This window comes from Drosophila pseudoobscura, chromosome X (assembly GCF_009870125.1).
Source record: "Drosophila pseudoobscura strain MV-25-SWS-2005 chromosome X, UCI_Dpse_MV25, whole genome shotgun sequence".
Taxonomy (NCBI): Eukaryota; Metazoa; Arthropoda; class Insecta; order Diptera; family Drosophilidae; genus Drosophila; species Drosophila pseudoobscura.
In genome coordinates, this window is record NC_046683.1 from 63,097,276 (window position 1) to 63,125,056 (window position 27,781).

At 50.9% G+C, this 27,781-nt stretch overlaps 5 protein-coding genes and 1 long non-coding RNA gene across 8 annotated transcripts in view; 2 read left to right on the plus strand and 4 right to left on the minus strand.

Moving 5' to 3' along the window:
• Positions 1–27,781, plus strand: part of LOC26533459 (uncharacterized) — a 75,236-nt gene that overhangs the window by 35,503 nt on the left and 11,952 nt on the right. The window contains exon 3 of the long non-coding RNA XR_004469934.1: positions 11,641–12,080. This is a non-coding gene — a long non-coding RNA (uncharacterized lncRNA). The remainder of the gene's footprint in view (positions 1–11,640; positions 12,081–27,781) is intronic.
• Act79B (Actin 79B) lies at positions 356–2,235 on the minus strand. The gene is made up of 3 exons (XM_001352847.4): positions 2,110–2,235; positions 1,043–2,008; positions 356–971 (listed from the first exon to the last, which is right to left on the minus strand). The coding sequence occupies exons 2-3, from the start codon at positions 1,965–1,967 to the stop codon at positions 766–768; spliced, it is 1,131 nt and encodes a 376-aa protein (XP_001352883.1). The 5' UTR covers positions 1,968–2,008; positions 2,110–2,235; the 3' UTR covers positions 356–765.
• Positions 3,182–4,838, plus strand: LOC117184534 (uncharacterized). Of its 3 annotated transcripts, none has more exons than XR_004469932.1 (2): positions 3,182–3,719; positions 4,635–4,695. XR_004469932.1 is itself a non-coding variant. In XM_033382680.1 (2 exons), the coding sequence occupies exons 1-2, from the start codon at positions 3,387–3,389 to the stop codon at positions 4,810–4,812; spliced, it is 456 nt and encodes a 151-aa protein (XP_033238571.1). In that variant the 5' UTR covers positions 3,319–3,386; the 3' UTR covers positions 4,813–4,838. The 3 variants fall into 3 exon arrangements, 1 of the variants encoding a protein (XP_033238571.1); XM_033382680.1 differs by having other exon boundaries at positions 3,319–3,664; positions 4,635–4,838; XR_004469933.1 differs by lacking the exon at positions 3,182–3,719 and adding an exon at positions 3,726–4,338 and having other exon boundaries at positions 4,635–4,734.
• Positions 4,779–15,047, minus strand: P5CS (Delta[1]-pyrroline-5-carboxylate synthase). Its single transcript, XM_001352846.4, has 11 exons — positions 14,806–15,047; positions 11,105–11,269; positions 10,900–11,040; positions 10,723–10,830; positions 10,473–10,640; positions 10,205–10,393; positions 9,923–10,118; positions 9,111–9,352; positions 6,300–6,783; positions 5,963–6,241; positions 4,779–5,131 (listed from the first exon to the last, which is right to left on the minus strand). The coding sequence occupies exons 1-11, from the start codon at positions 14,899–14,901 to the stop codon at positions 4,866–4,868; spliced, it is 2,334 nt and encodes a 777-aa protein (XP_001352882.2). The 5' UTR covers positions 14,902–15,047; the 3' UTR covers positions 4,779–4,865.
• Positions 17,924–24,205, minus strand: Chs2 (Chitin synthase 2). The gene is made up of 10 exons (XM_001352845.4): positions 24,103–24,205; positions 23,744–23,994; positions 23,495–23,667; positions 23,254–23,380; positions 22,962–23,168; positions 22,723–22,898; positions 22,036–22,641; positions 20,931–21,180; positions 19,315–20,544; positions 17,924–19,241 (listed from the first exon to the last, which is right to left on the minus strand). The coding sequence occupies exons 1-10, from the start codon at positions 24,141–24,143 to the stop codon at positions 18,094–18,096; spliced, it is 4,209 nt and encodes a 1,402-aa protein (XP_001352881.4). The 5' UTR covers positions 24,144–24,205; the 3' UTR covers positions 17,924–18,093.
• On the minus strand, positions 25,189–27,649 carry LOC4812359 (organic cation transporter protein). The gene is made up of 6 exons (XM_001352844.4): positions 27,234–27,649; positions 26,925–27,174; positions 26,753–26,856; positions 25,915–26,684; positions 25,620–25,801; positions 25,189–25,560 (listed from the first exon to the last, which is right to left on the minus strand). Exons 1-6 carry the CDS (start codon positions 27,461–27,463, stop codon positions 25,354–25,356), a joined length of 1,743 nt encoding a protein of 580 aa, XP_001352880.2. The 5' UTR covers positions 27,464–27,649; the 3' UTR covers positions 25,189–25,353.

Here is a 27,781-nt window from a genome sequence, read left to right on the forward strand (position 1 = left end):
TCCGCCCAAAAGCTGTCAGGTGTCTGTGTGCATACGAGTGTAAGCATTTTATATGGGGCGGGGGAAGGACAGCTGGTGGAAAGTTCTTGCAGCAGTTGAATCTCTAAACTCTTCCCCCTGAGTCCATCTCTTGAGCTGTGCCTGGACCCCAGCAAGTGGAGGAACAGAAGTCATATAGACAGAGAAAATGTGACAGGCGAGCAAAGCTGGAAAAGTGGATGCTGGACTCGCATATTGACATCCCAGCTGTCCAGCAGCAAAAGTTTTCCTTGGACTGATTGACACTTGGTCCAGTCCGAGGCCTAATTAGAAAAGTTTAGCCCCCCCACCCCTCCCAATGATTCCTTCGATTCGATTCATGTAGGTTATTGGTTTTTATTGTCGATATACAACCGATTCGGATGGCACTTTTCTTGATTCTTTCTACAGCTCCCGAACTTAAAAGCAAATAAAAAAATTCCGAGGCGAATCAAAAAAAAAAAAAAAAATATAGGCAACGGCCTGCTCGTGTTTGCTTGTTTTCTTTGTGGTATTTCTCTGTTCTCATTTCTCTCTATGTTTAAAACTTCTTCATCAACTAAATGTAATTTTAAAGATACTTTTTCATCGAATTGCCTTCTGGCTAGCCCCGACCCCAGTGCCTAGGCATATACATGTCTTATGCAAGAGACAAATACCAGACACAAAAACCCGAAGAGATATTGGATGGGTTTTGGGGCTGCCCCGTTGTCTGGGCAGCGGCGGCGGCGGCGGAGGTGGGAGTGCTTAGAAGCACTTGCGGTGAACGATTCCGGGGCCGGACTCGTCGTACTCCTGCTTCGAGATCCACATCTGCTGGAAGGTGGACAGCGAGGCCAGGATGGAGCCACCGATCCATACGGAGTACTTGCGCTCTGGTGGGGCAATGATCTTGATCTTGATGGTTGAGGGAGCCAGAGCGGTGATCTCCTTTTGCATACGATCAGCGATACCTGAATAGGAACGAAAGGCGATTAAGCAATATCCAAAATTGACAGGGCTCGAAGGCAAAGTGAGTCCCAACCTGGATACATGGTGGTACCACCGGACAGCACGTTGTTGGCATACAGATCCTTGCGGATGTCCACGTCGCACTTCATGATGGACTGGTAGACGGTCTCGTGGATGCCGCACGACTCCATTCCCAGGAAAGAGGGCTGGAAGAGGGCCTCTGGGGTGCGGAAGCGCTCGTTGCCGATGGTGATGACCTGGCCATCGGGCAGCTCGTAGGACTTCTCCAGCGAAGTGGAGGCAGCCGCCGTGGCCATCTCCTGCTCGAAGTCCAGGGCGACGTAGCACAGCTTCTCCTTGATGTCGCGAACGATCTCACGCTCAGCGGTGGTGGTGAACGAGTAGCCGCGCTCGGTGAGGATCTTCATCAGGTAGTCGGTCAAGTCGCGACCAGCCAGATCGAGACGGAGGATGGCATGGGGCAGGGCATAGCCTTCATAGATGGGGACGGTGTGCGAGACACCATCGCCGGAATCCAAAACGATACCGGTGGTACGGCCGGAGGCGTACAGGGAGAGCACCGCCTGGATGGCGACGTACATGGCTGGGGAGTTGAATGTCTCAAACATAATCTGGGTCATCTTCTCGCGGTTTGCCTTGGGGTTGAGGGGGGCCTCAGTCAGCAGGACGGGGTGCTCTTCTGGGGCCACACGCAGCTCGTTGTAGAAGGTGTGATGCCAGACCTTCTCCATGTCGTCCCAGTTGGTGATGATGCCGTGCTCGATGGGGTACTTCAGGGAGAGGATACCTCTCTTGGACTGGGCCTCGTCGCCGACGTAGCAGTCCTTCTGGCCCATGCCCACCATCACACCCTGATGCCTGGGGCGGCCCACGATCGAGGGGAAGACGGCACGGGGGGCATCGTCTCCAGCGAATCCGGCCTTGCACATACCGGAGCCATTGTCGACCACCAGGGCTGATGCTTCTTCGTCACACATTTTGATTTAGTTCGGTACGGTACGGTACGGTTCGGGTAGCACTAGAAGGAGGAAGCAGGAAGCACTGACAGAGCTATAATATCCTGAATATATGCAGGTTGTGTGGGGCTTATCCTATATCCCACGACAGGGCGGCACTCACGACGTGTAAATCCAACAGCGACAGCAATCAGAGTGATTCGTTCTGCGACCAGACATCGGTATTTAAATAAGTTCTGTCCCCAGTCCCAGTCGCAGTCCCAGTCCCTGTCCCTGTCCCTGTCATCTTGAACAATTGTTCATCTAGTAACATGTTGATGAATTTCGCGATATGCTACGCTTGTAGGGGATCAGGCATTCAAAGCGCGGGGATGTGGGGGGCGGCACGGATACACATCATTTCGATTTTACGCGAGTGTTGGTCATCCGGGGTATTCCGATTTTCTGGCACCGTTTGATGGGCAATTGACGGGACTATAACATATCGTTGTGTTTATCCTATTGTGCCAGGACAAGACACAGAGGAATTTCCCTTTTCATGGATCGATCTTGTTGATCGCTTATAATTGTGCAGGCCAGACCCTCAGCGAAGGGAGGTCTGCTCTCGCAGAGAGCCTGGCCTGCGCGTAAAGCCCGAAGGGCAAAGCGAGATAGCATGCTTAGGCTAGAGATAGCAGTACTTCAGCTTGAAAAATGCTTAAGGGATGAGCTTTTGCCAGAGATAGTGGCTTGTATCGCCTCTCAAATGCATTAGCCAATGGATCAGTGCTCACATCGCACTTTCTTTTAGAGTATCCATTTGTCTCCACTCGTCAAAATCATTCATCATTTAGTTTCTTTTCATTTTCGCTAAATTATGTCGGCTGCGTTTGCCAGCACCAGCACCAGCACCGCCTCGGACTTCCACATAGAACGGCGGGCACGGGCAGCGCAGCACACAGAAGAGGGAAATATGCGCCAGGACTTGTATAGTCATCTGTTGTTGTTATATTTTTAAGTTTTTATATAAATAAACCCACGCGAAACTACACAAAAAAAAAAAAAAAACAAAAAACACGAAAAAAAGGCAACAGCTACAAGAACAATGCAGGCATTTTCCCTCAGATTCAGTTTTGACGGCACTGCATGGGAAAATTGTGCCAATGAAGAAGAGAATACATCTCGATGCTCTCGGGCTCGGGCGCGGTCTCGGTCCCACTCAGTCCCTAGATGGTTGTGGCCCCAAAGTTGTCGCCCAAAAATGCAGCCAAAGCATTTACACATGATAGAAAATGTTGACGGCGCGGCGTCGTGTGGATTTCATTGAATCTATATAAAACAAAATGAAATTTGCTTCGCAAAAGTATGTGCCCAGAGCAGGGGCAAGAGCAGAGCAGTGCAGATCAGAGCAGAGCAGAGCAGAGCTGAGGAACTGAACGGAACGGAACGGAACCCAGAGCGATGTCTGCATTTGGCCCATGGCAATTTCTCGCCTGTCTTCTGATATCGCTCGATCTTAACGTGGTATTAGCCACAAGATTAATGCCTGCTATTCTAATTAAGTGGGCCCCAATCGAGGACTGCAGTGCTGCTGCTGCTGGGAGAGAGACGGCGAGGACCCATTCCGATTCTCGTTTGCAGTCGCTAGTCGCTGCCCATAAATGGGTAAACTTCTCACCAGTTAAGTTGCTCAAGTGCTTCGCAACTACGGAAAACTACGTGCTTTCCGCACGGATCAGGTACGGGAAACTTTCACGTATCATTGTCTGTACGCGCGTCGAGGAGTTGAAAGAGGTAAAAATTATACTCGCCCTACTCTGCCGTGCCCTGCCCTGCCATGCCCTGTACACGCTATATGTCGGTAAGAACGAGTTGCAGTTGCCCCAGGGAGAGGGCAGTGGATAAATAAAGCGGGTCGCTCGAGCACTTCAAAGGAGAGCATCGTATCTGGCGCTACCTATTCTGAATCCTCCCTGGCGGACGGCTGAAGGCAGTAGCTGACCCCGTCTTCAATTTGGGATAGAAGTTAGGATGCAAGTGGGTAATGCCAGAAAAGAAGAAAAAAAAAGTTTGGCGCGTTGACAGGACGCTCCGCAGCCAGGGCTCCACCTCTAACCTTTCAACGAGCGTAATGCAGCAGCAGAAACTTGAGGCAAAGAGCGAAAGCTGAGCTGCACCTGGGGGAAACGAGAAACGGGAAACGGGACACGGGACACGGGAAACTTGCCCCAGTGCACATAAAAATTAAAATACCTGCCACGCGGTTGCATACCAAGTGGAGAGGAAGAGCTGCAGTTCACGTTTCTTTTGGCTAATTTATGATTTGCCATACGAATACACGTATATTTGGATGGCTATGGCTCTACCACCAGTGATGCTTGCAGAAGATTGAAACTTTAAGCGGAATTCTTAGGTACGACTACTTTTCGGTTTATTTTATTTTCATTTTCCTTTCCGTTCCCGTTCCCATTCCCTCTCCTCCTCGAAGGAGGTGCCATCTAAGGTGCGGTGTGAAGGGCGGAGTACGGATGAACTTTCGCTGGGAAAACTTTCGGAGCCCAAGACAAGGGCTGACAGTTTTAACTACCCCCGGCACCAGCCCGCCCCACAGGGCAAGCCGGCCACATCCTTTACTTTATTAATTACACAAGTTGTCTGGGCAAATATTTTTCACTCAAATTAATTTCTCCCATGTGGCCACGACGGCAGCTGTCATCAGGGAAAGCGGAAAGCGGGGACATGTCTCAACTCCGTGAACACCCGCATCCGCACCCTCACCCGCACCTTCAACTGCAACTGCAACACCAAGGCGCCGTCAAGTAATTACCCTTCACTCAAAATGCACTCCCGAAATCATGAGGATACGTACGTAACATTCTTCTTTTGAACACGAATCCGAGCACTTAAAACTATATACAATTTAGATTAGATTGGTGAGTCCTAGTTGTCCAGGGGCATGCTCTCGTGCAGCCACGTGCGCTGGCCGCCCTCTGCAAAGTCCGCCGCTGCATGATCCTGGCCATTCAGTATCCACTTGGTGGTCAGCAGCCCCTCAACGCCCACGGGGCCGCGGGCATGGATGCGGGCCGTGGAGATGCCCACCTCGGCGCCAAGGCCGAAGCGGAAGCCGTCCGCGAACCGGGAGCTGGCATTGTGGAACACACAGGCGCTGTCCACACTGCCGAGGAATTGCTTGGCCGCGGCATCTGCAGTGGAAAATGCAAATAGTAGAAATTGCAATAGAAATTGTGGAAATGTGTAGAAATGTGTAGAAATGTGGAAATTCAAACACGAGAGGGAAAGTGTTGAATAAAATTAATTTCCCAAATGATTTAAATTTGTTGTGGCAAGCAAAGCAAAAGCGAGGTATGGTGCATGGTGGTGGTGATGGGGATGGTGATGATGTTGCATGGCGTGCATGCAAAAGTTCGCATGCAAAAGATTACGTAACTTGAATTAGGACTTGGGTTTGGGTTTCATTTGCAAGTGGTTGTGTTTTTGGCTAAGGGCTTGACTGACGAACTGCAAATGTAATTACAGAAGTAGCTCTTGCTGAAGGGCCCCCCTCCCCCTTTTCTCACCACGGAAACCCTCTACTCCTGCAGTAATATTGATCAAAATGGGAACTTTCTTATTGTGAGGGTGGGATTCCCTCAGCTCCTAATTGAATTAAAGTTGAATATTGTACTCACACCTCATGCCTCATGCCTCATGCCATGTCCCATTGTGAATGGCTGGCCCATTGAATTACAGGCGACGGTTAGGGGCCACCTGCCTTGTCGCATATAAATCTCATATTTAAAGGTTCCCCTGATTCAGCTTTCCCATTCTCCTCCAAAACCCAATCATCTGCAGCAATAACCATTATGGAAGCTCGATCCCCCAGCCGCCAACCAGCATTTGAAAATTCTCATTACCCCGAAACACAAATCAAATTGGAATAAAAATGGCAAAAAGGGAGCGGGGGACAAAACGATTTTTCTGCTTCGATTGCAAGCAATAGAAATTAATTTTCAATTTGTCGAGCGTTTCGTTACCGTTTTCCGTTACAATGACATCGGTGTGGCCGCTGCCGAATGTATGGATGTGATTAATGGCCTCCTCCAGGCTGGGCACAATCTCGATGCAGCACTCGAGGGCGCCGTACTCGTGCCGCAGGCTCTTGGCCGCGGGCGGGCCGAAGGTCAGCTGCTGGTTTAGACGGGGGCCGGCATTGATTTTGACACCCTCGCGCTTCAGCATGTTGCAGACATCACTGAAGATGTCGCCACTCATCAGATCCTCGTGTATGAGCAGGGTTTCCATTGCGTTGCAGGCTGATTGCAGATAAAATAGGTTGAAATGTGCACCAGTTGAACAGCTGGATGGGCTTACCGGCTGGATAGTCACACTTGGCGTCGCGGGCGATGTGCAGGGCCTTCTGCAGGTCCGCATCCCGGTCGATGTACACGTGGCAGACGCCCTCCGCATGGCCCAGGACGGGGATGTGCACCGACTGCTGCTGGATGCTGCGCACTAGCTCAGAGGAGCCGCGTGGAATAATCAGATCAATGTGCTTCTCCATTGACAGCAGATCGCTAATCTCCTCGCGCGTGGAAACCAAGGAGACGGCATGCTCGGCTCCCACTGTGACCAGTGCCTCCGTGACCAGGTCCATGAGCGCCCTGTTGCTGTGGGCCGCCTCCTTGCCGCCCTTGAGCAGCAGCCCGTTGCCGGAGGCCATGGCCAGGGCGGCGACTTGGGGCAGCGAGTCGGGACGCGATTCGAAGATTACCAGGAGGACGCCAATGGGAACGGTGACCTGCTTCAGTTCCAGTCCTTCGGCCAGCCGGGTGCGGCGCAGGACGCGACCCACATTCTGGAATGACAGCGATACGGGATGAGAGAAAGGGAAGGGCAAAGGCAACGGCAGGGCCAATCGGCAATTCAGCATAAATCGCATAACGTATACGCCATGTGAGACCGCTGGTCATAAAATAACTCGATTCTTATGCGACACTCCCAGCGGTCCGGGTCCGAGTCTCCCATCCACCCCCCTGGATTCTGTGGATTCGCCGCATTTGGATTCCCCGGCGTCCATTTTGAGGCGTTACATAAATCAAGACGCTCATCGCGTCGTAATCTTTATTTATTTTTAATGGCCTGCTGTCCAACGCCCCCGCACTCGGGAGGTCCTTTCACTCCAGGTCCCTTCTCCTGCCATGAGAAATCTCTAGAAAATTGGCTGCAGATAACATAAAGAGATTGCGGAATGGGCTGGTCTGGCTTGGCCTGGTCTGCTCCGGTCTGGTCCGGGTTTGGGTCCCTGTCCAAGTCCGTGTCTGGGTTCGGGTATGGGTTGCTCCCGACAGCAGTGGACTGGCATTGTTTGCATAGAATGGACCTCCTACCAAGACCTCCTTACAGACCTCCATCCTACCCTGCTATTGCTGCTCGGCTCACCGTGTTTAACCATTAAACTCAACTTGGGCGCTGAGTAAATTTGGTTATATGGTCATTATTATTGACTTTGGCATTGTAGGACGCAAAACTTTAAATTATATTTGCAAAGGACAATTGGATAAGTCATGGCTGGGCTGGGCTGGGCTGGACTGGGCAGGACAGGCTGTAGTGGAGTTGAGTGTTCTTACTTCTTGGGGAAGTAGAGGTTTGGACAAGTTTATTATAGCCCAAGAAATGTGTAAGAAACAGAGAACTTTATGATGGGCAAAAGGAGGAAATTGAAGAATTTTTCGTTGTGTTATTAGAAGTTGTTTGATGATTTCGAAAAGCGTTCAGACCCTTGGGACAGGGGGAATCCCGATGGTAGGCCGAATTCCGTACCAATACTGTCAGATCCGCCCGCACCATTCTGCCCTACATTTACGTTGGACCTTTTTTCGTTCAGTACTTATTTTGCAATAAAACTTTTTATACGAACTGTAAGTAGTCTGGGTAATTGAAATCTGAAGCAGTGTCGGCCTTGCCTACCCTTGACCCTGCCCTGCCCTGCCCTGCCTGATTCCGTCATACACTCAAATTTCGAACGAGGTTCAGGGGCTCGGCTCGGCCCAGAGGCCAAACAATGTCCGCCGCATTTCGGTCAATGTGGGGGGAACGGGCGGGCGGACAGAAACACTTTCCGCGGCATCCGAGCGACATTTATTGAGTGCGTTATGGATTTTCTGTATGCCCAGCCAGCAGGCTCCTCATGCGGGCATGCGACTACGTGTACGAGTACGAGTACGAGTGTGTTTGGGGCGGGTTCACTTTTTATGATTTTTCACGCTGCCGCCATTTTGTGTCATAATTTCGCCTGCTATTTTTACAATAAACTCATGTCCTGCCCCATCCTGCCATCCTGCCCTCCCGCCACCCCTCCCCGTTACCATTCTCAATGGAAAAAGTTTTGCTGGAGCAAAAAAAAAGACAGAGGAAAACTTTTTGCGTTTCCGCACAATCACATCCAATAAAACGGTTGGCTGAGAGGGCGGTGGCTCAGCCCAAGCCCTGGTCCGGGTCGCGCGCCCCCCGCCCCCATTCATCCTTTCCCCAGCGATATTCGATCAACTCTGTCTGGGAATGGCATCGGGCTAATGTCACTGGCAAGCCACCCAACGGGGGCGGAGGGGGGCATACAAGGAAACTGTCTTTTATCTTTCACTTGCTTAGCTTCCAGGGCCCTGCACACTCCCAGGGCACGGCCAAGGGTGTATCCGGCTCCAGAGCATGCAGCTCGTCCCCCGTCGAACCTCCTTTAGCTGCCTTCAGTCGTCTCGTCCGGGGTGTCAATTTTTGTTGAAGTGTAAAATTGCTTAGAGATTTCATAATGTTGCTAAAGCGCTGCAAAACTGCTCCAACTACACCAACTGCACAAACTGCATATGGCTCTGGGAGCACTCTCTGGCGGAGTGCTGGTGCTCGTGCTCGGGCTCCGGCTCGGGCTCTCGCCCTTTGTTGCAGTCCATGAAATGGCCATTTTGCCAGGGGAGACAAATCCAGTTCGCAGGAGCTGCTAACTCAATTTCTGGCTGATTTTTCGACATCGCAACAAATGCAATTTGCTCGAACTTTTCGAGGGGTCAGCAGAGCTCTGTGCGCCTTTGCTCTATGCTCTATGTGGCCTGCTCTCTGCTCTTTACTCTTTGACCTGTCCCTGCCCCACAAAGTGGGTGCAAGGACGGGCAGTAATTACGTTCGGCTTACCTTGTGGCTGTCCTCGGCGATTTGCTTGAGGCCAATGGCCAGGTTCTTCAGCTTGGCCGAGTTGAGGGAGAGTCGCGAGAGCAGCGGCTTGGCCAGGCCGTTCTTCTGGGCCTCGGCCAGATCCTTGGCATTGGCCTCCAGGATGAACTTCTCCCGGCTCACCAGCAGATCGGCCAGCGTGTTGACGGCGCTGGCTCTCTGGGCGGGCGTCAGGGCCTGCATCTGACGGCTTCCGGTGCGAGCTGTGGCAGAAGGGATTAGAGGCGAAATTAGCAACAGCCGTAACAAGTTGCAGCTGTCTAATTAACAGCCACTTTTGGCCAACTGCGGCAGCTAGCCCTAATAACAATTAAATTACATTTTACCCAACTAAAAATAGCAGCAACATCTCCCCCCTCCGTGGTTAAGCCAGGCACCTTCCTGACCCACTTTTCTCCACCCGCTCTCTCCTCTGACTGTCTCGGCTTGTTTGGCCGTCTGAGGGTGTAAGCCCTAATGGCCATTAGCCCGGGCCCCAGCCACTTGTCATTCGCTGTTAAAGCGATGCTTGAAAGTTTCCAGCCAACCGATGGACTTAACTAGAACCCGCTTAAAGCCTTACTCTAGTTGATTGGCAATCAATGTGGTCGGATGGGTGGACGGGCAAAACCGCTAATTACAGCCGGAGATTCCGTCTTTTGCTAGTACTCGTACTCTTCGTACTCTTCTCCTCGTAAAGCCCTTGTCCTTGTCCTTATCCATTGTCTAGCCACATCATTGTGCAACCCCCGTTGTCATGGCCATAAGCCGGATTGAGTCGAGGACTCACTTACCGTTCTCGGCCATCACCTCAACGGACACAGTATTGGTGTTCTCGGTGGCCTCCGTGAAGAAGGTGCCCACTTTCCTGCCGCCAATGATGGTCTTGATTGCCTTCTCCTGCATGCCGTTGCAGATGACCACGCTGACGCCACGATCCAGTGCCCAAGTGGCTGCCTTCACCTTCGAGTCCATGCCGCCAGTTCCCACCTGACGCAAAGAGAGAGAGAGAGAGAGAGAGAGTTGCGGGCGGATTTCGAGACCAGATAATTTAGTTAGGACGGATCTGGACTTACCTTCGACTTCTTGCCGAACTCGATGCTGCTGCTGTCGTTGCTGTTGTAGGTGTGCATCAGCTTGGCGCCATCCTCCCAGGGGGGCTTGTTGTAAATGCCATCGACGTCCGACATGAGGATTAGCAGATCCGCCTGCACCTCGGCGGCCAGCATGGCCGACAAGCTATCGTTGTCCTTAATGGGAATTCCCTACGATACACATGGACTTTGTCACGTGTCTGGTGGCAGATAGAGGACATCCCATCCCATCCCATCCCACCCCACTCACCCGCCTCGCTCCTCCCGCAGGCTCATCGTCACGTATGAACATCGGCGGCGACACAGCGTCATTCGTATTTATGATGGGCACAATATTCAGGCTAATTAATTCGGAGAGTGTGCAGAAGAGATTGTTGCGCGTCTCCTCGTTGTAGAAGTCCGGCTTGGTCACCAGCACCTGCAACCAGAAACAACCAGAAACAACAGCTCGCGGTAATCCCAGTACCCTAATCACGGGGATCGGATCTGTGGCCACGTACCTGTGCAATCTTGACGCCGTACTGGGCAAACATTGCATCGTAGAGGGACATCAAGCCCGATTGACCCACCGCAGCCGCTGCACGTGGTTCCAGGGTGGCGCCATCGAACTATTTTTGTGGTAGGGACGGGGGAAGACTGAGTGGATTAGTGTCTCCGCGGCTGATTAGTATGCTCACCTCCTTGCTGTCCTTGGGGTTGAGAGTCTCGCGCATTGACAGCGACATGAGCAGCTCCTGGGCGAGCTTCTGCTTGCCAAAGGCCACCGCTCCACTCGTGACCATCATCACCTCGCGGCCCTCCAAATGGCACTCGGCCACCTGCAAGGGGGAACAGAGACGGTGTAGGTTACACGGGGATCAGAAGTCTCCGCTCCACACTCACCTGCTCCACAATGGAGGCCAGTCGGCCCAGGGCCAGGCCGTGGTTATCCTCCCGAGTGATGACCGCGCTGCCCAGCTTGACCACCAGGCGGCGGGCGTACTTCAGCTGGCTGCGCTCCGTGAACGTGGGATGGGCCATCTCCAGGCGTCTGTCGGGGGACACCAGCTGCAAAGATCGTAAATCGTTAGCGCCTTTTTCTGGGACTCTGCGACTCTGGGTCCCTGGGTTCCAGGCCAAGAGCACATCGCTCTGTCCTATCGCTGACAATCAGCGACAAATACACGAGTAAGGTCGTAAATTACGACAGCACCGGCACTGGCCATAAAAACAATAAGTCGAAATAAATGGCAATCCAATTAATGGGTACCAGTACCCCCCGCGCCCCCTCGAACGTGTTCAATCAGTTTATAATCAGCAAAACTACGACTGTAAAACGGGAGAGACCCCTATAAAACGAGTGCTCGTAGGGGAAGTGCAGGGTCCCCTCTCTACCTATTCGAATTTCTAATTATTATGTGTGTTAATTGCTTTTTTAGCCAGCGGCGCGTGGTCAAAAAGTCAGTTTGCTGCTGCGCTTCCCCGAATGGATAATCAAATGGAAATTATGCATAATTGAATTGCATAACTCCACCAGAGCACACCGCACGACTGGCTCTAATTATAGCGATTATCTGGCCGGACTTTAAGGACACATAAATTCAAGTGTTTACCACTGGCATTTGATGGGCATTTGCACTTCCGGGAATCGGAACCTCGGAACCTGCCTCGCCGCAAAGGCTTCCGGGCAGCGCATCCAATCAAAATCTTTGGAGCTATGCCACCAAAGGCGGAGGTCAAGGATTGTGTTTTCCTTACTGAACAACCATTTGGAGGGTAATCGGATTAAATTACCCATAAAAATAATTGCTAGAACCGGCATTCGTCGGTCTGAGATAAACAGAGTGAAGTGATAAGATTACGTTGGCGGAAGAAAATGGTAAGTGTGCACAAATTTGTGTCTCTCTCTGGCCGAATATCAGGCCATCATTACCTATCATCTTTCAGCTGACTCGTCCATCAGTCAGTCAATCAATCAATCAAACCGTTTTTTCAGGTCCCGTTTTTTCAGTGTGGTCTGTTCAATTCTGATTGCCCTTCAGACGCAATAACATCAAATCAGCTTTGACTATTCACATAACTCGTCGTCGTCGTCGCTTTCGTGTCAATTATGTCGGAAAAATCAGCTCAAAATCGAAGCGTAAATACTGCGATTTTGTTACATCCCCCCCCTCTGACTCTGACTCTGATTCTGAATGACTGACTGACAATCGCGATGAAATTGCTGCGATGAGTGGTGACAGGTGCAGGACCGTAAACCTGCTCTGTTCTGTTCTGTTCTATTATGTTATGTTCTGTTCTGTTTTGTTTGTTTGCTCTAGTCAATTGTTTGGCCATTTACAGCCTGTTATCGCGAAGGCACGCTTTACCTTTTTTTTATCAGTATGAGTATGAGTATGAGTGCGAGTGCGAGTCCGAGTATCGCAAAGCAAAGACCTCCTCCGCAGCAAGAAAAAAACAAAACGAATCAGAAACAGAAACAGAATCAGAATCAGCCAAATGTTTTACGAGCATGGGCCCTGTCTGACACACACCAAACACAATAATATTGTGTCTGGCCGGCGGCGGCGGCGGCACGGCACTCATGGCATATGCGTGATACCAAATGCAATTAGTCGAAGGTCAAGTTTTACCCCGGAGTAATACATACGAGTATGTAGGTATATGGGGCTCTTATCGAGTGTCTGCTGCCTGTCAAATGGGATGGATGATGGAATTCGAATTCGAATTCTAATTATCGAGCAATTAATGCGAGCATTCTGGAACATAGCCCCCACATCTTGTTAGCTTCAACTTCCACTTCCACTCGGACTCAACCGAATCCAAATCTACCCCTTCCCTGGACACGTTGTCGCCTGTCGCTGGCTGCCTCTTGTGCTGTGTTTTTCGGGTTTTTCTTCCCTCTGTGCCATGTTCCTCGTTGGGTTCGTTGCTGTTGCTCTTTTTTATGATGTGCCCAGTACACGCACAGGGAGTCGGGACCGAAGGCGCCATAACTGCCAACACGTGTCAAAATGAAGCGACTCAATGGTGGGGCAGGCTGGCAGCCGGACAGTGTGGCAGCGTGGTGAAGGGTATACGAACGACCCTGACCTAGGCAAATCGTTTCGAGTGTCAAAGGCTGGGCCTGATGTCGGACATATGCAAATGTGTGGCAGGCAGAGAGGAAACCACCGAGTAGAGTAGAGTCGAGTCGAGTCCTTGCCTGGGGGCAAGAGCAGCACAAATGTTGCTGCATATTTGAAAGGGGTTTTGAGTTTATTGTAAAGTTATCCCCTGCCACTGCCACTGCCACTGCCATAGCCACAGCCCCTCTCCCTGCCCCTCTCCCTTCCCCGCTCATTCTGTGGAAATACAATATTTACACTTTTAGAATTTATTTGAACACGTTCTTCCATTTGCCTGACCTCTGAACCCATCCGAATCCAAGTCCGAATCTGGTCAGGCAGCTGTCATGCTGTGACAACATTTTATCAGCTTGTCGGGACAATCTTTACCCCCTCCTTGCGTCTCCTCTCCTCTGCTCTTCGCTGCTCTCCTTTCCTGTGGCGACGATGCCTGTTTTGCATGTTTTGGAAAATCAAACCGAAACTGTAAATGATTTACAGTCCATAGCTCAGAGCCCGACCCCGATACCGACCCCCACACCGACACCGACCCCGACCCCGATCGATGGCCATTCAATTAGCTCCGGCTCCGATTTTTGATGGCCCATTTTGGCCCAGTTTATGGCTTGGGTTAGCCCCGACAACGAGAGAACCCTTTCAAGCTGTTGTTGGTCGGTCGTAAAGACCATAAAGAGAACTCTTTATATGTACCAATGGGCTGGGGGGTTTGTTGTTTTGATTCGCCTCTGATTAGATTTAAGTGCGAGGGCAAAATTTTCCAATGGCACTAACGAAAGCGGCACGAGTACTCCCCCCCTTAGCAGCAGCTGCTAATAAGTAGCTTACGTAATCAAAACAAAGCACTAGACAGGAAAGGGGCCCCACTCCGACTGGGACTCTCCTTGGGGGTAACGGCATAGAAGACCGAGACCCCGGACCGGACCCAAACAAGAGGTTCACGCCCAGACTTCATGCCTCGGGACTGCCGCTGTAATTTTCCCCCCCATTGGAATCAACTTTAATCACTGCTTATCGGTCAACAAGCTGGCGATTTCTTAATGCTCGTAAAAAAAAACCGTGTATATGTGCGAGTAAAATTGAATACATTCATATTCATATACACTCGTACTCGCAGATACTGCACAGGTTCGTGCCCCGCCCTGGCGATGTTCTTTGTCGCTGGCAAAGTCCAAGAGACTTAGAGCCGAAGTCTGCCGGCTATGTGCACTACGGGTGTGGTAATCTCTATAAGCAGATCACCCAGACAAGGGTACATATATCACTGGATTCCCACAGGTTTGAACCGCTTCATCGAAACACAAAGCACTGATAAAGCCGCGAGTGTTGATCAGCAGTCAAAGGTTCATTTGCACTCATAAATAAATTTTAAAAAAAATATAGAAAATAGAATAAGTTCTAAGACGGACTTTGCATTATCGGTAACTTTTAAACTCGGTTTCAGTCGTAGATCTTTTCGGTTATATAAATCAGACTCACTGGCTGCCGGGGTCCATGGGAGCTGGCGGCACGCCAGACATTGCTGGAGAAGCTGTTGCGCAGGGCATGTGCCACACTGAAGCTGTTGCGCAGCATTTTTGGCAGTGAAGTGAGACCTCTGGGATGGGATTCTGCAGGATATAGTCAGTGGGGACTATGTTGGGTATATCACAGATTGAAACAAGACGAAACGCGCTCGAACGGAACCGCACCGCAAAGCCGGACAAGTTCTACTGAATGGAGGCTAGTCGAAATTGTACTGCCGGACTGCTGCTGGCGTTGCTACTGGCTTGTCGCTTGTGGCCTGTCGCCCGCTCCTGATAGTAGGCCGCAAACATGTGTAATTGTAAGTGTTCATTGCGATTGCGATTATACAACAGCTCGCCCTCACTTCCACTCCCACTCCGGCTCTCCTACCCTCGTATCTCCTATGGATTCCCGCTCTCCGCATCTCGCTCTCTCTCTCTCTCTCTCTCTCTCTTAAAGTGTTATCAATCAGAGAAGCTCACTCCCTCTCTCTCTCACTCTCTTTCTCTGTCTCCTTGTCTCTCCGTCGCTATTCCACAAAGATAATGTGAATCGTTTGACCATGCCAAAGTCGGAGGGTGGAGAGAACTGGGGCCTTATCAAGTGGGGCAAGTGGCGCGAAGAAGCTCATATCTGAATGTTCAGTGTTTGCATCGCTGGATGGCAGCGAAAATCAATTTTTAATTGGAAGTAGGACGATTTTTTGTATCAGCGCTCCCAGGGCTCTCCTCAACTAGATAATCACTTGACGCTTCATTTGGCATTGTTGAACACTGAATTGCACATCAAACATTGTCATGGAAATCACCTGCCACTCAACTATAATTGCAGCAGCTGACGAAAAATCATTATAAATACCAGACAGCATGGGAAATATTAATTAACTGCTGAAACACGAACTTGTTTATTTGAATGAGCAGTTCCCGGGAAGGGGAACTACGAGGCTAGTGACAGGCGGTGGATGCGGGACAGGGACAGCGACGGGGACAGGGACTGGGACAGGGACAGGGCGCATAATCAGTGCATATTGTGCTCAAATGTCCTGCAGCCTTTCATTTAATTATTTTCACAAAGCAACCAGCAGCTCCTCCAACTGAGTCAGAGCATCGACTAACAGATGCCCTGCCCTGCCCTGCAAAGAGTAAGCTTTACAGCACGGAAATATTTCTACCCTAATGACATAATTTCTGGCCGTGACAAAAAGCTGCTGCTGGCAGGCCAGACCAGGAGGCAACTGACACCCGGACACGGAACTATTTTCATAATTAAATGACATTAAAAACTTTTGTTGCCGCTTTGTTGCAGCTCAGTGGTGGCCCGATCATAGTTGCACCCATCCCTTCCCCTCTCTTCCCTTCTCTTCTCTTCTCTACTCTTCTCCTTTTTACTGTGCTCATCCTGTCCTGTCCTGTTCTGTCCTGTCGTGTCGTGTGTATTGTCCTCGATTGCAATTGCAATGCATAGAAAAGCCATAAAATACAAAAGCAAATGGCAAAAGGCCCCCGGGAAGGTGGTGCTGGGCCGGGACTTTCACTGCAGCTGGGTGGTCTGCCCGGGGTCAGATAAGTGCAAAATTATGTTCCCAGGCATTGGCTCCGGCTCCGGCTCCGGCTATGCCCTCTCAGCCTCTTTCCCCGTCTCTCCGTCGCCCCCTTTGAAAGCTGCAACTGAAACTGGCACAAGTTTTTCAATCGAATTTTGCTGTTGTTTATGGGTCGGGCTTTCCAGTTTCCGTGGCGCTTTGTTTCGCTTTACGGCCAGGTCGGCCCGAGCAGTGGCACTCTATGAATGCGAAATTTATATGCCTCGTGGCCACAACTTGTGCAGCAGCAGAGCAGCGAACGAACAAGCAGAAGAAGCTACATTACGCATACGCCAAGTAGGCCAGCGGCAAAAATAGTTGTCAAAGTTTTCGGTTTCTTCAGAGCTTCTTCCCTTTGGCTAAGGCTGGTTGCCCGCTAGCTGGCTGGCTGCCTGGCTAGCTGGCTGGCAATTGAAAATTGTCATAAATTTGCTAATGCCTTGCAGTTCTTGTGCGGATTCTGAATTCCGGACTGTGGTTTTTCCCTCGCGCAGCACAAAGGGGAAAAACGCATTCAAGTCTGAAATTGTTTGCACTTTTGGCCATGGCATGCAAATGGCTGGTTTTTGTTGGTTATTGTTTCATCTGCCTGAATGAGCTTTGGGCTGGGCATCGTCAAAGAGTTTCCCAATTAATTGATACCGGGACCACTCTTCTTTATGGCCAGAGAGAAAGGATAAGCCAACAAAGTTGTCCATTTCCATAACTCTTCTGCTGTCTGTCTAATCGATATTCCCTGGGTGCCGTGCCCTCCCATTTGACCAGCTGAATTCATTAGTTAGCCCTGTTCTTACATGATGGCCACTACTCCGCCTCGTCTAGCCACCCCTTTCAAGCTTCAGCTAAAGCACTTGGGGAAACCAAAGACAATCCACATCCTGCGGCCATAAGTTCGTCCTTCCTGCAGCTCCTGCTTCGTCCTCCTTGCCTCTCCTTCTTTTAATATATGCGCATTTCCAAAGTATGTCCTGCCTGTCCTTGCAGTCCTTGGAAGAGTCCGCTCCCCGCCTGTCAACTGGTTTTCTTTTTGCCGAGGCACTGAAAAATTCACTTACAAAACACTTACGCCGACACCTTGCCACGCCCACTCCCACGCCCACGCCCCGACACACACGCCCACACCACAGCACACCGTTAGGGTGGAAGGAAGTTGAAGGAAAGTGGGAAACGGGGAAACGGGAAAAGGAAAACTTGTGCATTGCTGCAGAAACTTCATCAAATCCGAGCTAATCACACTTTGATTTGCATTTTGTAACGAAACGGAGCGGAGTGGAGCGGACTTTGCCACGAGCAAAAAGCGCATCGCATCGCATCGCCACCACGAGGAGCACTTAGCTCTAAGCGTTGGCTCCGACATTGATGAATGAAGGGCACCCCCTCTCCACCCCACCCCACTCCAACCCACTCCACCCACTGTGGTGCATCTGGTAATTATGCTAATGAGACGTCTTCAGCTCTCTAAGTACAAGGGGGAAGAGGATGTGAACTTGGCTGCTTTTGCCACTCGAGTTAAATGCAATTAATTATATTTTTATGCCACCAAGACGTTAAGGGACACGAAGTACATAGAGATATAGTTAGTATATGTAGGATAAAGATACATGTGTTGTATATAGCAGATAGTAAATAGTACAGTTGGAAGATTCTCTGGGTAATACTTGTGTGCAGTATGTTCCAATCTAGAACTCGGTTTGCTCGTAGCCGCCATTATCGTAAAGCTGCATGCTATTCCGGTTACTGAAGCTCACGTTCTTGGCCATGAGCGGGGGGCGTGTGCCCGTCTTGGGGGTTGGTGTGCCCCCCGGCGTGGCAGCTGCATTGAACTTGGCCGCGGAACGACGCTCTTGGAGAAGCTTCACGGATTTCCGATTGAGAGCTAGGTTCTTGAGGTTCAGGTCGTCTTCTCCGAAGAAGCGACGCTCAAAGTTAAACACCAGATTGCTGTAGTCGCTCTGCTGCTTGTTGCGGGTCTCGTGCAGCCGGAAGATAGTCTGCCGTCGCACCATGCTCTCCCTGTGCTCCCCGTCGTTGTCGATCAGGAGCTCGTCATAGTGATGCTCGTCCTCATCATCGTCGAACAATCTCTTGGGCCGCTGCAGGCGCCTGGCTATATTGACAGCACTCCCCTTCAGCTCCAGGGCGGCATCCGCGTCCGTGAACTGCCCCCCGGAACGAAACCAGTCCACTTGAGTGGTGGCCAGCAGCTGGGACATGGTGGCAAAGCGGTGGAAGAACATGGCGATAAACTGGATGATCAGAATCAGGCCAAAGAATATCACGAAGCAGAGGCCAATGGGGTCCAGCTCCTTGTACTGGCGGTAGATGCCAACCTGTAGGTTGTCCCGGTCGAAGGACACAAAGTCCGTGGGGTCGATGGGCCACTTTAAGTGAAGGAACTCCTTCTTCAGCTGCAGCAGGAACACGATCAGCACGAAGATGGCGTTCACCATCACGAAGGCAAAGGCGATCATGTTCCTCAGCTCTCGCAGACCATCAGCCATGGACTGCTTCTGCTCTCGGCTCAGCTCCAGGGGCTTTAGGTATTGCTTGATCACATCCTTCCAGAATCTCTGCTCCATGAGAGATATTTCCCCGAGCTCCGAGTTAATCAGCAGAGGATCGTTCAGCCAGCCCGGCAAATGGGTCTCCGGATCACCGGGCGAGTCCTTGTCATCGTCCTTGAGTACAGGTGCCTCTCGAGTGCCCCAAGAGACATCGTTCATGTTGAAGACCGAGAAAATCATGAGCAGCATGTACATTGAAGGTATTGTGATGTAATATATGACGCCGCAGAGCAGCGCCCAGAACTCCTGGGGATGCATTAACCCTTAACGAGATGGGAATAAGTACAGATGTAAAGGCTGTCTTTAAGTATTTTGGCAACCGTTCCATACTCGTACCTGCAATTGTGATCTGCACTGCCACCAGGAGGAAGAAGAGCGAAGCAGGAGCCAAAGGCCCATCCTCCATCATCTGGACGATGATTCCAATCAGGACGGCCATCATGACCAGGCAGTAGAGCGCACTGATCACGAAGGCAATCAGCAGCTGGAACTTCTGCTTCAGGTACACGCACGAAAGAATAAAGAACAGGATGGGAAAGAAGTTCCACAGGAAGGCGGTCCAAATGTTGATGGTAAAGACAGCCACCAGAGCACCCACCATCATCAGGAAGATTGTGCCGGGCCCAAGGACAGTGCCAATCATGAGCATGCCCTGGTACCACACGTACATCGTGGATATCGAGTTGTTCTTCTTCACCACCGTGTCCGCGTCGGCCAGGATGTCGAAGATGTTGGCTATCGTGGAAGGCACCCAGCGACGCCGCTGGTTGTAGAACTCGTTGAAGCCCTCCGGGGAGTGGGTGTAGGCATCGGAGGCGGCGCAGTACTCGACGCGGGAGCCGGCTTTTAGCAGGAGCGTGCAGAGCCAGCGGTCCTCCCCCTGATCATACTGCACCATCTTCATGGGCTCCGATGTGACCATCGTGTAGCGCTTCATCACGCTGTTCTCCATGAGAGCACTCGCCCGGAATAGGCTGAAGCAGCCAGGACTGCACAGCACACAGCCAATCACGTGCTCCGTGGCCTTCTGCAGCCAGTGGCCGATGGCGTACTCGAAGCGCTGGTACCACACCATCGGACCCCTGCCCACTGGGTGGATGCGCCCACAGGCGGCTCCCAGCTCGTCCACCGCCTTCATGCGGTCGATGAGCAGCTGCACGGCTCGCGGCTGGAAGTCAATGTCTCCGTCCAATGCCAATATGAAGGTGTTCTCCGCTATCACCGCCTTGCGCCGGGGCGAGAGCTGCTCCGTCTCCATGATGCGGTACCCCAACAGGTAGTACATATACATAACCTGCGACCAGCGCTTCTTGTGTCGGATCTTGTCCTTATTCTTGAGGTGGGCCACCATCTTGGTACGCCCCGGTAGCGTCCACACCAGGCGGCCGCCATACGGGGTCTCTATTTTGAGGGGCGGCTTCAGCCGGATGTTCACTCCGTACACCTCAAAGGCGGCCTTGTCTATAGTTCGGGTGAGCGTTTTCACGTACTCGTTGACTGGCGGGTTCCGTTTGTTCTGGCACTGACGTGGGTCCAGCACAAAGGCGTCGTCAAAGAAAATGTTTGCTAAGGAAATAGACGGAAGGGAGAAAAAGAGAAAAAGAATAAGAATAAGAGTAGTAGTAGGAGGCGGAATTAGACAGATCGTAAAGTTGTCGGAGACACTTGCAAATGCCATTCGCTTTGGCTTAATGCCATTTTGGCAAGCGCGGAAATGAAGTCGCCAAATGCTATAAATAGGGCTGCACACAGAGCACCCGAATACGACTTATTCCAACTGCAACCTGCATAAATTTCCACTTTGACACATTTAATATATGCATGCAAATGCGGGACAGCGGAGAACTACCGACGATGGCATCCCCATCTGGAGCATCTGGTAACTGGAGGGATTTTGTGCTGTTCCTGGTGCTGCTGCTGCTGGTGCTGCTGCTCTTGACACATTTACATACTTTCCAGCTCGTAGTATTCATCGTCCGCCTTGCCGCCGTTTAGATGCGTCTTTGCCATGCGGCGTGCGCATTGATCCTCATCCAGGCGGACAATTGATTTGAGGAACTCCATCATCTCCTCCTCCGTCTCGTGCCACATTGTTGCACAAACAATCAGTTGCGGTATCTTGTCCTCCTCCAGAATGTCCCTGCTCGCATTCAATTCTGATGCCAGGGCCATCACCGACTCCCTGGGTGTGGTTAGGTCGCTCTGGTGGGTCGACAAACAGAGAAAGAGAGAGAGAGAGAGAGATGGAGGTGGTGGGTTTAGTTTAAGCTCTGAACGATTGCAGTTGATATCAAGTGGTTTTGGCCATCAAATGCGGTATTGTGGGGCGTTAAAGAGAGCATGGAAATTGTTAGTGAGCTTTGATGCCTTCCCCCACTGCCATTCACCTCATTAGAGGAGAGGTAGTCGGAGCCATCTCGTGTGCTGTCCCTAATGACAGAGCCACATTACGAATGCACATAATTCGCTGGCATTCTAATTTATGCCCTCAAAACTCTCAACTCTGGTGCCCTGATTTTAATTACTTTAATGTCTTTATGCTGGCCCTTTTTCGGGAGATGAGGCCTGAAAACATACAACCGAACTGAAGCACTTTTAATTAAGTTTACACCCACTGAAACACCCACCGAAAATCCCCTTCCACACACACGCACGCATCGCATGAAGGGGCAGGGCGCAGAGGGAAGCCCAGCAAACGCAAACATTTCCTGAACTTTACAGTTTCCCCGTCATTTAACTTAATTACATTGCCTGACATTTGAAGTGCAAAGCGAACATCTCCTCCTGATGAGTAGTGCCAGTCCGTCTAAATGTACCAGAATAGTCAAAAAGTCCTCGAAATAGATAGATGTGGCGTGGGGGGAGGAGGAGGACGGGGTGGGAAAGGCATCTCCTTTCCTCACATGGCAGTCAGTGGGGAAAACTCGTGAAAGCTTGGCGCTATGATTGATGCCGCCTGATTATAATTATTCATATACACCCCATTCCTCGGGCGCAATTTGATTGGCGACGAGACACAATTAACAGCATAGCAGCCATACCCATACCCATACCCACTTTGATGGCCAGATACTCCTCGCTCCAGTCCACAATCCTTCGGTTCATCATGCCGCACTGATCCACCAGCAAGCCGCAATACCACGGACAAACGAAGAGCTTCTCTGTCTGGGCATTCTTGTCGTTGCGTGGCTGCCAGATGTGCAGGCACGTCCACACTTGGGCCAGCCACCACAGCGGCCACAGCCACAGAACGTAGTCCATACAGCTCTTTCCCAGTTCTTCCAGACTTCCGGCCAGTGCCTGCAGCGTGAGGTAGTCCGGCATGAGTCCATGCAGGGAGCAGGGATCTGCCGCCCGAAGGTAGGCGAGGAGGGTGGCCAGTGCAACGGTCACTGGCGTGGCCAGGATGAGGGGCAGGGCATAGCTGAACTCCTGGATCTTGATTTTGCAGGCAAACTTGCCGAAAACGTGGCACAGATACGCGGCAGCCACCTGCACCATCAGGGCATACACCACCGCATTCGGATTGGATTGCATCGTATACTGTGACTGTGCCCTTGCTTCTGTCCCGATAAACGAGCTGCTGCCGTTCGCCTGCGATGAGGCGGCGGAGGATTCTGTTAAGTGTAGCGCATCGAGTTCGTCGCTCCTGCTGCCGCTGCTCTGCAAAAGGAAGTGGAAGTGCATCAAAGTTGACTCGCGCTCTACTCTAATGAGCATCAGGATTCAGTGGTCTGCACTCACCACCAGGGTTATGAGATGGGTCCGCCAGGCGTCCGAGAACAGACTGAAGTACTCCACGAAGCTGTGACCGTGCAGGAGGAAGGCAGTTGTGGCGAACACCACGATTTTGAGCGGTGCCAGGTAGAGGTACGTGTGGTAGCGGGAGCGGGTACAGCGGATGGTGCGAATGATGTAGGCTGATGGATGATAAAAGTGCGAGAATCATTGGTGGAGAGTCGGAGAGAGGGAGCGGAACTCACCGATGGCCTCGTGGGTGTTGGCAAAGTTCTCCCACCAGCGGAATGAGACCAACAGTAGGGGAATGGCCAAAAGCTGTACCTCCAGCTGAGAGCTCATCGACGGCCAGAGCAGGAAGACACTGCCCTGCGCCATTACGGCCAGAATGGAGAGGGCCAAGACCAGACTGTCCACCGACTTCCAGTGGATACGGGTTCCCGTCAGCAGATCTGAAGTGCGGGAGCAGGCAGCCAGTGGCAATCAATTTAATTGTTGTCGGCCCCAAGCCCCCAAGATAAGATTGCTGTGACTCACTGAGCAGGGCGGGCACAAAGCAGACACAGCACCCCAGCATCGCACCACGCGTCAGGTCCAATGCTGGCAGCACGGTGAAGGTGAGCAACGCCAGCCCAACGACGTGCAGCAGTTCAAAGAGGGTGACCTGATTACAGCCCACAGCAAGGAGCAGGGAACAGAGAACAGAGAGAGTAGAGGGAGCTTATCAATCACCATCCGTGCGGGTTAGACCATGCCCCGGTCCTTTCCTAACACTCACCAGAGCCACTTCCAGTCCGCTGGGTCGATGCTCGCGCTTGAACATGCAGATGCGGAGGGCGCGCAGGAAGGTGAAGACTTCGGGGGCGGCGAAGGCAAAGATCAGAGCCCACACCCACGCGATTTGTTCCAGCTTGTTGGGCATAGCCACCACCACCGCGCCGGGCAGCAGAACTTTGGATAAAGAGAAAGTTCCGTCATCAATTACAGAATACTAAATACAGAATGGAGGGTTAGGCCCTTGACTCACGGTATTTACTGCACACTTGCACCTTGGTACCGCTGCTTCCGCTGCCACTGGTATTGCCAGCCATATAAAGATAAAGCAGCTTGGCTGCCACACTTGTGGCCAGAACGACGGCGAAGACTATGAGGAAAACGAGCAGTTTGAAGAGCTTGAGAAAGAACTGCAACTTCTTCCAGTCAGCATCGGAGCCGCTCGTCTTCTTGGCCGGGGGATCCTGGAAGGAGTCCCAGAGGGGCTGCTTATCGCGTAGTTTCCTGGAATTAACCGATTGTGGTCTTAATAGGTGCTTGCGTAGTCGTATCTTATATATACTTATATATATGGATATATCTATACGTATAGTATATAAATTGGTGTCCTACCGAGTACGCATAATATAGTCGCTTTCATAGTCACCGCTCATGTCTCTCTGCGACCATCGACAAATCGGAACTGACAGAGAGACAGCAGTTCCGACCTGGTAGTTCTCCACTCACTACAAACCGATCGGGCGATCGATCGTAAGATAAGGTTTCTTCGTCGTGGTCGTTAATGATAGCATCGAGGACAGATGCGCGTAAGTAGTCAGCAATTAACCAGAAAACTCGACTCCGATAAGAGCACATCCGCGACCCGATGTCTAAGGCCAATCTCTTATGATTCAAGTGCAATCGTCATTACCCATAAATTGCCATTCATAAAGTGAGACAGCTCAAAACGCCAGTAAAGGTAGTTGTCAATTGCTTTTAATAGTTCTTTTTAATTTTCTGTCTTTTTTGGGGCGTGGACCGTTTGCACCACTGAGACTCAAGTTCGAGGCTATGTTGCCTGATTTCCTATGTAAGTGCAGTTGTTCTGTCCATTGTTTGGCATTACTACACCTCCCCACGAGCTCTACAAAGCTAACAAAATTATCAAGCACTATCGTTGGCTCGTGTGGAAGGGAATGGAAAGCACTTGAGGTGCTGCATGCTACATACATACATATATCTCTGTTGACCAGAAGCCGATCTGGGTGTGGCATGTCTTCTGACCGGGAGAGTCCTGCCAATCGATTTGAACACATGGTTGGATCTTTTAAAAAAGCTACAACTACGACCTGCCACAAGTAAGATTGACTGAAAAAGATATTTGTATCCGATAAATGGATTCGTTTTCCTTAAGATTGGCCTTTTTTGAAAGAAGTATGTATTAATTTGTTTTAAAATCAAACAAAATCGAGTGGGAACGTTGTGAGTCGCTTCTACGGCCGCGAGTCTACATTTATGCCCGATATTCATTCAGTGTGTCTCCCCTCCGACAGAGGGCGCACACTGAACGATGAAGACTGTGTGAAAGAGAGGGAATGAGGGCTTATCATTTAACATTACAGTTTTGCTTACATTACATTCTACACGTGTACACATAAAAATCTCATGTAGAATGTACAATACATGTAGCAAATTTTAATAAAAAATGTTTTTATGCAGTATTTGTTTAAAAATTATGTTTTCTTTGAAATAAAATCGACAATTACATACAAAACTTAACTAAGACATAACGAACATATTAACAAATGCATCATTGGCTTTCTTACACTTAAGCTATAAAATCTTTGGCGCTTTCTCGGATACCATTAAAACACCGGATGCAGATCAACACATCTTACGAGTACTAGGACCTTCTGCTTCCTCACCCACAACAGCCTGTCCCCGGCGTTTTACCAGATTCAGATCGCGCGCCTCCTCCATGGTGGTGGGCAGTACTTTGTCTGCCGTCTCTGGAAAGGCCAGGGTAAGAACACCACTCATCAGAGCAAAGCTGGCAAAGAGAATTTGCGGGGCGTATGCATAATACTTGGCCTAGAGTAAGGAAAATATAGGACTCTTTGCAAGATGGTGATTGGGCCTGATATACTCACCAGCAAAGGCGTCTGCGGCGCCAGCATTGAGCCAATGCGACCCACCATGGAGCAAAGGGAAAGAAGACTGTTGCGCACATTGGTGGGAAAGATCTCCGAGGTAAAGAAGTACAGAATCTGAAAGCTGCAGGTGATAGCCAGCTTGCCAATAAGAAACAATGTCAGGGCACCAGCGTAGTTATCTAGGAAGAAAGATACGAGTGATTGCCTAATTTATACATTTTCTAGACATTGCCAAAGGCAATCTTGGGCTATCTTTAATACTTAATAAAGAAATATATTTCCTCTAGCTTACCTGGTGCAATGCCAGCGGAGGCGCCCATGCAGACCGCACAGAGGAGCATCGATGCGCAGAGCGAGTAACGTCGGCCTATTCGATCCATGATGATCAGTGGAAGGAGCAGACCGGGGATCTGGATGAACCCGTTCAGCATGAAGTTCGTGTACTTGTTTCCGCCCAAGTTAACCGAGTTGAGGCTGAGTCCCAGGGCGATCAGAGTGTGGGTGAACCAGCACAGGCAGCAGTTCAGAATACGGAGTGAGAAGAATCGCACAGCTTTCATAATCGGGTACTGGCTCTCGTTGGCCTGACTCAGCTTCTGGCGATTGGTGGCCAGCAGCTCATCCAACTGCTCATCCGGCAAGGGTCGTTTGTTGATTCGGGCTGCCCGACGCAGCACAGCAGCGGCTCGTTCCTCCGAGCCCTGGCTGAGCAGCCAGCGCACGCTCTCGGGAAGTATCCACAGAAACAGTATCTGCAGGACAGCAGGGGCATAGAGCACTCGGAGTAGCCAGCGCCAGTGCTGGACCTGCGAGGCCAGGAAGCCGAGGAATGCCTCACCCAGGGAGTAGAAAATGGTGATGATCGTGGCCGCAGCCACCCGACGCTTGGGGCCTACCAACTCAATGGCCAAAAGGAAGGCCGTGGGAAAAAGAGTGCTGCCCACGGCCATATCGAGGAACTCGAAGATCAGGAACATGTAATAGTTGGTCGACAGGGAGCGAATTACGCCCATGAATGCACTCAGTGCTCCAGCTATGGCCAACATTGTTCGGCGTCCGTATCTGGAAAGGCAAGATTGGGAAAATGAGGGAAATTCCAAATTAACCTAAAAGGATCTCATCAATCGTACCGATCTGCAAAGAAACCGCCAATGGGTATGCCCACAAACTGTCCCACATTGTTGATAGTACCCACCATCGAGAGCTTCCACTGATCGGCGCAAAAGATTCCAAACTAAACGGAGGAGTACAACGTGATTATTGAGTTGGGGAAAAAACACAATAAAACTGCAAAACACATACCTCCGTTGAGATGGTCTTCTCCTCATCCCTGAACTTGAAGTCATGGCCACAAGTCTCCGTCTCTCTGTTAAAGTACGCGGCATCACAGTACGCCCCAGATGGATCCGTGAACGGAGCGTAAAGCTGCTCCGTTTCATTCGCCACATAGCGATGGCAGTCGTCCCAGGCGGAGTTCTTGTACGGAACTGTGAAGTTCAGCCAGCTCTCCTCGTAAACGCTGGCGGGGCTGTCGCACTGAGTGATGTTGCACCTAACAACAGGAGATGAGAGTCCAGATTATGGACATATTTTCACTACGTTTTCACCCACCTATGCACCACTGTGCTCGCGGTAAACACATATGAGATCGAAAAGAAGGCATTGAAGAGCATGGGAACGCACAAAAGCACATAGTTGATGATCTGATAGCGTCCAAACTGGCCAATACGCACTAGAATGGCGTCCAGCGAGTTATCTTCATCACTCGGTGCCGGTTCCGGCTCCGCATGACCGTTGCTCGCAGCCGGAGAGCTGCCGTTTCCCTCCTTTTGGTTAGGCATCGTTGTATATATAAAAGGCACTATTTTCGATTGAAAGTGAAATACGCGGCACGTGGTTGAATGCACTTTTTATGTGCGTCTCCGCGCGATGTGTGTTTTATAACTTTCGGTCTGGCTTGCGGAGACTACAGCTAGATATTTTATTTATAGACATCGACACTCTGGAGCGTCTCGCTGCCATACACTGACTGATACTCGTATCGCAGCGCGCCCACCACATCACCCGGTTGAGGTTGCTTTCAGTTCGGCCCGTAGTGTGCTCCCATCGTAGAGAGAGTTCTCTTACTTTCGCTGTTTCCTCTCTCATTTACTATTTGT

What these genes read in the sequence shown, in the direction of transcription:
- P5CS (XM_001352846.4), bottom strand. Translation starts at nt 14,901, where the DNA reads ATGCTGCGCAACAGCTTCAGTGTGGCACATGCCCTGCGCAACAGCTTC. An exon ending in CTGCGGGAGGAGCGAGGCGG is followed by an intron (nt 10,394 to 10,472) that starts GTGAGTGGGGTG and finishes TGTGTATCGTAG; the next exon opens with GGAATTCCCATTAAGGACAA. An exon ending in CAAGTGTGACTATCCAGCCG is followed by an intron (nt 6,242 to 6,299) that starts GTAAGCCCATCC and finishes ATCTGCAATCAG; the next exon opens with CCTGCAACGCAATGGAAACC.
- LOC117184534 (XM_033382680.1), top strand. Translation starts at nt 3,387, where the DNA reads ATGTCTGCATTTGGCCCATGGCAATTTCTCGCCTGTCTTCTGATATCG. An exon ending in GTGCTTTCCGCACGGATCAG is followed by an intron (nt 3,665 to 4,634) that starts GTACGGGAAACT and finishes CCACGACGGCAG; the next exon opens with CTGTCATCAGGGAAAGCGGA.
- Chs2 (XM_001352845.4), bottom strand. Translation starts at nt 24,143, where the DNA reads ATGAGCGGTGACTATGAAAGCGACTATATTATGCGTACTCG. An exon ending in GCGGACTGGAAGTGGCTCTG is followed by an intron (nt 23,381 to 23,494) that starts GTGAGTGTTAGG and finishes GGCTGTAATCAG; the next exon opens with GTCACCCTCTTTGAACTGCT. An exon ending in TGAATACTACGAGCTGGAAA is followed by an intron (nt 20,545 to 20,930) that starts GTATGTAAATGT and finishes CTATTTCCTTAG; the next exon opens with CAAACATTTTCTTTGACGAC.
- Act79B (XM_001352847.4), bottom strand. Translation starts at nt 1,967, where the DNA reads ATGTGTGACGAAGAAGCATCAGCCCTGGTGGTCGACAATGGCTCCGGT. An exon ending in TGGTACCACCATGTATCCAG is followed by an intron (nt 972 to 1,042) that starts GTTGGGACTCAC and finishes GTTCCTATTCAG; the next exon opens with GTATCGCTGATCGTATGCAA.
- LOC4812359 (XM_001352844.4), bottom strand. Translation starts at nt 27,463, where the DNA reads ATGCCTAACCAAAAGGAGGGAAACGGCAGCTCTCCGGCTGCGAGCAAC. An exon ending in GGCGGTTTCTTTGCAGATCG is followed by an intron (nt 26,685 to 26,752) that starts GTACGATTGATG and finishes TTGCCTTTCCAG; the next exon opens with ATACGGACGCCGAACAATGT. An exon ending in CGCCGCAGACGCCTTTGCTG is followed by an intron (nt 25,561 to 25,619) that starts GTGAGTATATCA and finishes TCCTTACTCTAG; the next exon opens with GCCAAGTATTATGCATACGC.